This window comes from Tauraco erythrolophus, chromosome 1, assembly GCF_009769465.1.
Source record: "Tauraco erythrolophus isolate bTauEry1 chromosome 1, bTauEry1.pri, whole genome shotgun sequence".
Classification (NCBI taxonomy): domain Eukaryota; kingdom Metazoa; phylum Chordata; class Aves; order Musophagiformes; family Musophagidae; genus Tauraco; species Tauraco erythrolophus.
Window position 1 is genome coordinate 125246583 of NC_141465.1, and position 10211 is coordinate 125256793.

Consider the following 10211-nt stretch of genomic DNA (forward strand, 5'->3'; position numbering starts at 1 on the left):
TATGTGAGATCAAATATTGGGCAATATGTCCTCACTGACCTCTCTCTCCCTGTCTTTTCATCTGATGCCCATTGCTGAAGCTTCAAGAGATCATAGAATCATGAAATGGTTTGGGTTGGAAGGGACCTTCAAGATCATCTAGACCCCCCCTGCCACAGGCACAGACACCTTCCACTAGATCAGGTTGCTCAAAGCCTCATCCAACCTGGCCTTGAACACTTACAGGGATGGGGTAGCCACAGCTTCTCTGGGCAACCTGTTCCAGTGCCTCACCACCCTCAGAGTGAAGAATTTCCTCCTTAGATCTAATCAAAATCTGCCCTCTTTCAGTTTAAAGCCATTGCCCCTTGTCCTGTTACTATATGCCCTTGTAAAAAGTCCCTCTCCAGCTTTCTTGTAGGCCCCCTTCAGGTACTGGAAGATTGTTAGAAGGTCTCCCCTGCTCCTTCTCCAGGCTGAACAGCCCCAAGGCACAAGATGCACAAGAGGTCAGGGAAGCTGGAGATTTTTTTGCACTCAGAATAAAAGGTGGACCTTGGAGTCCATGCAAATTGCACTCTGTCTTGCCAAGGCCTGACCCAAGTCCTATGAAGTCTCCCCCGAGGTGCGCAAGTAGGAAACTCTGATGTCACATGGAGGCTTTCACCTGGCTGCACATGAAGTGTCAGGCTTGTTGGAAAGACCCAGCAGGTCCCCTGCAGCCAAGCCCCGAGCCAGCTCAGCCCCACTCCTGCTCAGCCCCCTGCCCGGGGCCGTGCTCCGGCCACTCAGAGCCCCACAGCCTCACTTGTCACCCTCGCAGACCCACTCTAGTCCATACAGCATGCATGGCTGCCCGGCACAGAGAGGAGTTGCTCTTTCCAACCATCCACCCCAAGCAGCCTATGCTGACCGGACTGAGGCGTCTGTCTTTTATCCACACCCCACTAAAGAAAACTTTCCTTTGAGGAAAGGGAAAGACGAGGAAGAGGGGGATGGAAGGTCTGCAAAAGGGCCACCCCTGCATGTAGCCCTTCTGACAGTCAGAGGAGCGACTCTCCTGGGGGTGCATATGGCCTCTGGCAGCATCCATCCCTGAGCGAAGGTGAATTTTTAGGACTGGGGCACTCGCATGTTTTCTAATTGTGTTTCTTCCTAACTCCCACTTTCTGAAAGAAGAATTTCTGGGGACCTCCTCTGGAAGGTGAGAAAAGGAGAGAGGAGCACCCAGCGCTTGTGCTGGGTAAGGCGGGATGGGAACCCCGTCTCACTTTCCAGCGTGGTCATCTGAGATGACCCCTGGGGACACGGAGATGCTGCTGCCCAGCCCCGCCACCTCACCCACAGCATCACCAGACTCCCGGGGGCAATAAAGTCATTTGGAACACCCCGAAGGGAAATTTCCCTTGCGGGTACGTGTTCCCTTAGCGATCACAGAAAAAAAAAAACACCACCCATCCTCGGCCGAACGTCACGATCCCCGGGCTCCGTTCCCTTGGTTCCTCCGCTCCGGCCGGGGTCCGGCGGGCCCGGCTCGCTGCCCCGCTGGGAAGCGGCAGAGCCGGGCAGGGCTGCGCGGCCCCGCCGGCCGCCCATTAGCGCTCATTTCCTGGCTGGGGCGATGGCAGGCGGCCGGGCAGCACTTTCCCTTCCTCAGCCAATTGCATCTTCAATCCGTATCGGAGGATCGCGGGGTGTGAGGCGTAGGAGAGCCCGGGGACCGGTGCGCAGCTGGGACCAGCCCCCGCACCGCGGCAGGAGAGGGAGGAAGAGGAGGGAGAGGAGCGAGGAAGAGACCCGGGGCGGACAGCCCCCGGGGTCGGGCCGCGCCGGCCGGCCCAGCCGCTTAAATGCCAGCCCTGAGGCATCGGTTTCTCTCTGATGAGACCGCTCCGGGGCTGCCGGGGACGGGGCGTCGTCGTGGGGACCGTCACCCTCTGCCTGGCCGCCGGGTGGGCTCTTCAGAGTAAGTGCCCGACTCTGTCGCTTTCTCCCCTCTGCTTCCTCCCTTCTGCCCTTTCCTCCTCCTCCTCCTCCTCGCCGCGCTACCCCCGACTCAGCCCCAGCGGCGAGAGCCCTTCCCGAGCCGGCCGTAAGCAGGAGTGCCCGGAGAGCTGCTGGGGCGGGGGAACGGGGACGGGGACGGGGCGTGGGGGGCTCAGGCAGGCACCGCTGCTCTCTGCAGGCTGGAAGTGGCCCGGGAAGGCTGAGCGGTGCCAGCCCGGGGCTGCAGCCCGGCCGGGGAACCGCGGCCTCGGGGGGACGAGCCCCACGCCCGCTCCCGGCGGAGCAGCCGCCGTTCCCCTCTCGCTTTCCCAGCGGCGGAGGGGACAAGGCAAGGAGGAGGAAAGAAATCCCGGTTAACCAGCCCGAGGGGCTTCGAGTCACGCTGGGAAACGCGGCGAAGAGGGAAGGCGGATTCCAACCCAGCACCCCACGGGGGCGAGCGGGGCGAGCGGGGCCGCAGGCAGAGAGCCGGCCGGTCCTCTCCAGCCGAGGGCCAGGGGAGGCTGCAGCCAGCCCCCACGCTTGGGATTGGGGTGGGCAGTGCCACCGGTGGGTTTGGACACGGCACACCGTCGCCTTCATCAAGGTGACGCACAAGCAGGACACCGAAGGGTGGAGGAAGAAGAAGAAGTGTCCCCGGAGTTTAAGAGCTCCATTTTAGAGTTGTCCCCCCCGTTTTAGAGCTCCGACATAGAGGTTCCTCGCTGCCAGCCCTTTCCCAGCTCCCCAGCACACCGCAGGCCCGGCTGCGTTGCTACGGTCCAGTCTGGTACACAGAGCCGCGCTTCCAGCTTGGACTCCGGGCCAGGCGAATACTTCGGAGTGCAGCAGCATGCCAGGGCCAGCCAGCTCGCCGCTCTTCGAGGGGCTCTGGTACCCTCCTCTCCTCTGTGCGTGTTTTACTGGGCGTGAAGGGTCTGGTTTTGCAACCAGCAGAGCACAGTGGCCTTGTGCTGGGTGCTGCAGGTGGGTGTGATGTTTGCTCTCAGGGGTGATGCAGCGCTGTTTGGATTAGACCGGTTCAGGTGATCCAGGCGGACGGCACATTAAAAATATTTTTGAATGGTTATTGCGTTGCCGTTTTTAGCTTTATGTGCTGGATTGGGACAGAACACGTTTGCAAATAATTTAATGGAAGGATTTTTTTTTTTATTTTACATTTACCTTGCAATCACGTATTCAAACCAAAGCCATGCCTTTATCAAAACATAAAAGGGTCACTGTGGTGAGACACTCGGCTCCTGTCTAGTCAGAAACAGAGCAGAAGGCCTTTAAATAAACACAGGGAGCAGAAAACAATTAGAACAATTTGCAGCGATTACCAGAGGTTCCCGTCTGTTCTGTTTCTCTGGCCGCCACAAACCCCCTTTCACAGCTCTGGTTAGTCTCTCCTGCGCAGGGGCTGAACCGCAGACCACAGCTCCACTGAGGATGCGCTGAGCTACCCAGAAAGCGTGGTGTCCCTGCAAGGGGACCCAGCAGCAGGAGCATGACAAGATACCCAGTAAGAGGGAATCCCAGGAGTCTTATCCTGGAAAATGCCTAGATCCCATCTGATTAACAATTATATAAAGGCTGGGGCTTTCTCCTGTGCAGGTCCCATAGGTGAGGACCTGGGAATCACACTGGCTTCTCGAGCTTCCCTGCCTTACCTTGACCAGCAGGGGTTCTGAATTCTGCAGATCCCAAATAGAGTGAAGTAGGCTTGTAATCCATGTAACCATCTCTCCCCATTTGTGGTTGCTCCGGGGTTTTGCAGGCCATGGGGCTGTGTCTTATTTTTTAGTATGATTTTTAAAAAGAATTCCTTTGCCTTGGAGATTTTTCTTCTTTGCCTTTTTTAACCACACTTTTCCCTGAAGTCTCTGCAGAACCTCCAGGAGCATCCCCAGGGGTCCGACTTTGCATTCCTTCAGCATAGCTGAGGGTCTTGTCCTCCCTCCCTCCCTGCTGGGTTACAGACATGTGCAGCTCAGCATTATTTTTTCAGTATTGCTGTTGCAGTCAGGCTGTTCCCACAGCATGAGAGGAGAGCGGGTGAGCTGCTCCAAGCCAAACACGGAAGGAAAAGGCATTCAGCAGTGAGGCTTACTCCGTGCTTTATCTGCCTTTTGTCTGGTTTGATTTTTGTAAGCAGATAACAGGATTTCAGTCTCTAGGCAAGTGTCTCAAACATGCCACTAATTATTTATATACATATAAAAAAAAAGGTATGATGATTGAAATGTCGATGTTTGGTTTTCATCCAAATCTTCATGCAGAAATACCCACACGCAAGCAGAAATTATTGCAGTTACTCATTAAACGAAATGGTAAGTTCAGTTTCACAGTGTTACGAACAGCTCCATAATCACATCAGTGGGAACAGAGTGAGAATTAAATACTCTCTGTGTGCATTTTTGCCTGGAAATCATCAGGAACATGAAGTGTCTGACTTTGCATGAAACTGGGCACCTTTGATTACATGCATTTTCTTATTGCTCACAGTTTTCAGAAAATGTTACGCTCCCTTCCCCAAAAAGACTTGTCTGAACTCTCTCCTCATAGGGATTGAAACACTGGAACACATGCAATTACTTGTCTTGCCTGGTGGAAGTGTTTCTCCTGATTATCAGCAATGAAAAATGTGCATTTAGTCTTTAAGTATGTATGCGCCAGCAGAAAGAGAGAGAAACTGTAGACCATAATCCATCCTCTCCTAAAACAGACACTGTGATGGGTAGGACAGATCACCCCTCAGAGGTCCTATCCTGCCCAAGACAGTTGGTGCAGCATCACCTCCACACTCATCCTCCTCCTTTGTCTTTCAGCTCCTGGAGGAGTATCATTAGTTGTCCCACAACCCAACATCAACGCAACAGTGGCACAAAACATCCTCCTCTCGGTTGAATACTCTTGCAGAGGTGTCGCCACCATCGAGTGGAAACATGTGTCGAGCTGGGGCACCACCAAAATTGTTGAGTGGAAAAGTGGGAATTATGTCAACATATCCACGGTGTACAAGGACAGAGTGACCACTTTTGAAAACGGCTCTATACAGCTTCTGAACGTGGGCATGAGAGATGCTGGCTACTATTTTGTCACTGTAACAGAGGAGTATGGAACCAACACCTACGGCACCATCATAGTCAATGTTTACGGTATGAACTAGATGGGAGTTCTTGGCTTCACCCTGTGTTTAAACATTAATCTGCTTGTAATCGATCTTATAATACTGCTTTTTTTCTCTCCTCCCTGCAGAGATCATCTATGAAGATTTACATTTTGTAGCAGTCTTCTTTGCATTTCTCGCTGCAGTATCTGCCATTTTGATCTGCTTCATGTGGCTGTGTAATAAATCTCTGCATCTCTTCCAGAAGAAGACGACACACAAACTAACAGGTATCTCTCTAAGAATGCAGTCAAGGTAAAGGGTTTTCAAGTCTGAATTTTGAGCCTAAATTTCACTTGTGATTTGAGCCATGAAGGTGCTAATCAGGGACACTGAGAAACAAGAATGGAAGGGCTCAGATCAGTTCTCCTGTTCCACACTTTACTAGCTGAGGCAACTGAATAATAGGTATTTAGTTGCAGAACAATCCACAGGACATCTACTTTGGACATTTTACATCAGAAACCACAACGCTTCCTAACATTGCTAACTGCAAAACTTAGGGAGCAGAGACCAGAGCTGCAACAACCCCCCATCAGAGGGCATGAGTCAAAGTCAAGAGCATCAGCAACGCTCTCAGGGTCTGCACCAGAGGGGTATCTCCTAGGGAAAAATACTCCCAATGGCCTTGGGAGTGGCCCCCACCTCACTTCATGGAGGACTGCACGTCTCCCTCTCCTGTCAAACCCCCCTTTCATCTGTCCTCACGTTTGATTCAGTTGTGGACTCCAGTCAACACTGACCAATACCAAAGTCAGACTCCCAACACGCACCAAAGACACCAGTCGTGAAAAGCAGATCAGGGGAACACAGGGGCTGCAGTGAAGGGAGCATTCCCGTGTTAGAGAAGTTTCCAAGCTACTCGGCCTGGGCAGCAAGACAAGGTGCCACGCTACGGGCCTGGGCTCAAGCTGTGGGCACGTCCTTGGAACAGGAGGTTTCTTTTACAACTTCAGAACATTTCAGGCATTTACCTCCCGTCTTTGTAAGTGCAGATCCACTAGTGGTTTCTTGCCCTGTAGGTAAAAGGTCTGTATTTCTCTTCTAGTAAGCATTGCTTGAGCTGTTACATTACAACAAGGAGCCTAAGTATCAGTATTTTACTAGACCAACACAGATAGGGAAGAATCCTAAGGCTCGTGGCCCAGACTTTGTGTCATCTCTGCAAAACCTGATCCAAGAAGAGATGAATTTGGCTCAAGCTGTCTCTTCCTTTCTGCCACTTATCTACAGCTCTAAGGGCTGCTGCTGTTTTCACAGTGCACACCCCGCTCACAAGCTTCTGTAGCTACTGAAAATTTTCCTAACGTGTCAGAATATACAGGCTTTTGTTTGGATAAAGCCTCTTCTTCCTCCAGTTAAAGCCAATCCTCCTACAGAGCTGAATCAAATACAGTTACTTGGCAGAATTAAGGAAAACCACAGTTTTGGAGACTTGCTGTGTCACATCCCAGAACATGATCCGAAGCAGGGACCTAACTTCTGCCCCAATTCCACCTTAGAAGAGCCCTCCTTTCAGAAGTCATGAAGCGAGGTGTAAGGACGGGCCCTAAGAACTTTAGTTTTCATAGGGCCTGTAGTCTTGCGTTGGAAGAAACCAGTGTCACTTTAAAGATTGTGAGAGACTCTTTATGCAGTTAAATATTTTGAAAATACGTATTTAAAACCTAATTGTAGATGAGAAAGCTTGAGCTAGTATTAAAAAGTTCAAAACATCTTGGCTATTAACACAGCGTGGTTAATTTCGGAATGCTGGCCTTCCCATCCATTTGCCAATCAATAATAATATCTTTTCTTTGCAGCAAGTACAACAGAAGAGATTGAATTGGAAACCATTGAGTGTTAGCCAAGGACTGTCTCATAACACAAATAACAATTCTACCTCAGGAGAAAGTATTGGCAGAGAAAACACGAAGAAAGCTAGAAGGTAAAACGTTTGTGACTACTGTAGAAACATCCTGACTTGCAAACTAATTAGACATGAAATCAGCAGTGTCTGATGGAGATGTTTTGACCTGTTGAGTTTTTGGCTCTCCTAGCCAAGGTCAAAGTAAAAAAAGAGTATGCTTTCATGCTGAGCACGAACACATTTTTGTGGCTACTTAATAAAATCTACAGCCTCTACCACTCTTAAAAACAACCAATCAAGCCTCTAAGGTCAACCCATAAAGGAAATGATCATGGTCTTGAAGGACACCTGTATTTTGGCTACAGCAAGTCTCCTATTACATATAGAGCAGCCATTAGCATCTTTCGACATAATAAATTTAATGTCTAATTACAGTATTACATTAAAAAATTAATTGCAATTGAATCCTGTTTACTGCACCTATGCTGCTACTTTTGGGTGTAAGGAATTTCCTGAAGCTCTGAAGACAAATTGTAATTATTCATGAGACAAAATTGACTTTGAAACAACACTGAGCTGGTCAAAGTTCTCCCACTTACGTTTCCCATTGTTTACACTTCCCTGGGATATTAACACACATTTTATGACATTACTAGGGAAGGTTGTTAAACAAGGAACCATGCACAGGCACTGAAGAGGACGCTGTCTATAATGATTAGAGGGGTCAGATAAAATACTGGCACATCACACCAGGGGGGTGGCAAAATACTGAACAGTTTCATCGTGAAAGATGTCGAGTCCTTTGCAAACTTAGCCCACTGATGACTAGTCTATCTGGGAAGAAAAGATCCAAAAACAGTTCTGAAATTGCTCTTGTTGAGAAGCCACCTTTGCTTTCCTGTGTTGTAAGAAAACATGATGTGATTTAACTAATGTTTTCTTGACCCTGCATATTACATTACCTGCACTTACATTTTCCACCTGCAGATCTGCTGGTTGGAATAACGTTTGCTTTTGTGAGTGAGAAAGCACTGAAGTGACTGAGCTTCAAATTAGCATGTTTTGCTTTTGTAACAAGGAGAATTTTGCAGTGTGAAATAAACTTTGAAAATGTAAGAGACCATGGACTAGTCTGTGTCTGCAGATTGCCACGTGGCTTTTTGAGCTGAACTGCTGCTGCCGCCTCTCTGACGTTTCGGCTCACTTGTTTGCAAAAACCTTTTACAGGACAGGCTGCCAGAGCTTCCCCTCTGGTCAGGGACTACGACGCTCGGGTGCAGAGGTACTATGGGTTAGATTTGGAAGACCAGAGAGTTTCTCACCAAGTGCCTAACGATGCAGGTAGGTGCCAAACAGGCGGTACGCAATACCTTTAAAAAGCCACCCCTGGATTGAACTGGCTGTTCGTAGTACAAAGGGCCTCTCGCCCGCTCATAAATTCAGGCACCAGATTCAGCTGGTTGCTCCTTCCTGCATCTAGGAGAACAGGTCAAAAAAGGTGAGAAATTTTGTGAAAAACAAATAATCCGAGCTACAGCACAGCTTGGAAACGTGGCTGTTTTAATTCTTAAGTGCATGTTACCAGTCGTCTTTCTCTTTGAGTGAACTAAGCTTTGACACAACACAGAAGCTATAGGCGCATCTGTTTCAATCACCCAGCTTGAAGTACTTTGTAAAGTGTCCATATAGCATATTTTCCCTGTTTATCTATTCCAGTTTTTTTTTTTAAATCCCTACATCTTAGAACTTGAATGTGAAGTTATTTATTAGGCTGAGCTGAGTCTATAGCAGGTGCTCTGGCAGACTTATTGAGAAAGTACAAGAAGTGCAGCTCACACGTAACGCCATTATTACCCGCTAACATTGACTTCAATACTGTAGTTGCCAGAGGAAAAGTCAGGAAACGTATACAGACCATTTGAATGCTTTGCTCTAATTGCAGAGATCACTTACGCTTTTAACTTCAATATTTGAAAGCTGGGATGAAAGTAAGAAATGACCACTTAAAATTCTTCAATTTCAGGTGCACTACACCAGCAGTAAGAAGTTTCCGGCTAGCACAGTTGTTCTGCTTCTCTCAGATACAGCACCATCAGGCACCTGTCCGTGGCTATTGACCCTGGTGCCAACCTCACTTTTAGGCAGCAATATCCTAGATTACAATGGGGATCCACATAATATTCAGTTAGGATATACAGGAGTTCACCTATCTACTGCTTTCCTTATAGACAACTCCTCACCCACAAATTTCACCCAGAATTTAACATGCTTACTTTACATAGGTAGGGTCACTCATTAAATATTCACATTTTCTGAAACTGCCATTTGTCCATAGGCATGATTAATGTCAATAATATTCAATACACAGAACGTGAGGTTAAGCTGTCTGTTGCAGTTTCTTGCTATGCTGGAGGTGCCTGAAGTATCTGAAGTCTTGTGGTAAGCAATTAAAGTGGAAGTTTAGAAACTAACAGCTTACTCTAGTAAGTAAACTCTTACTCTAGTTGTAAACTCCATGCAGAATAGCAGCAAATTTATTATTTACAGCGTTTCGAACGATCAAAAGCATTAAGGCATTCTGCATTTAAACTTTAATTAAAGAGATGTCCAAGTGCACAAGATTGCTTTGGCAATCAATTGTGAAGGTCTTAATCATTCACTAATGTCTTAATGTTCAAAGATGCACTACCAAGGATTTAAAGACCGTCCCTCTGTTAGACGTCTAATCAGTCTGTCTTCCATTAAAATTAGGAATCCTTGTGTATTCAACACTAAAAGACAGACTCTCCAGGCTCCTAATGATTTTTTTTTTTTTCAGCTAGGCCTGGAAGTCTTGACAGATGTCTTCACTGCTAATGTGCAGTGCTTGCACTTCTGCAACACAAAAGAAGTCCTCTTGCATCTGTTGTTTCTTTTGAGAAGGGCACAAAAAAGTCTCTGCAACTGGGAGATCCTAATAGCTTCACAGTGATTCTATTACTTGGTAATGAAGAGCTTATTTGATGAAAAGGCTATGACTACGTGCAGACCTGTCAATTTAGGTTAAGAACAGCAAAGTGGAAAGACGCATTTAAGTTTTGTACACTTATCTTCTAATTACTAGTGAAAGAAGATTCGTTGTGTTGCCAAACAGCCTCGTTATAACCAGATGCACAAAGAGATGCATCAGGCTGTTGGTGGAACTGCTCATCGAGGAACAAAACCCTTCTCTGCCTGTAATCACAC

At 48.1% G+C, this 10211-nt stretch overlaps 1 protein-coding gene across 1 annotated transcript; it reads left to right on the forward strand.

Moving 5' to 3' along the window:
* The first annotated feature begins 1616 nt into the window (after nucleotides 1–1616).
* On the forward strand, nucleotides 1617–6983 carry VSTM5 (V-set and transmembrane domain containing 5). The gene is made up of 4 exons (XM_086614130.1): nucleotides 1617–1945; nucleotides 4797–5126; nucleotides 5227–5367; nucleotides 6940–6983. Exons 1-4 carry the CDS (start codon nucleotides 1861–1863, stop codon nucleotides 6981–6983), a joined length of 600 nt encoding a protein of 199 aa, XP_086470256.1. The 5' UTR covers nucleotides 1617–1860.
* Nucleotides 6984–10211: the final 3228 nt, after the last annotated feature.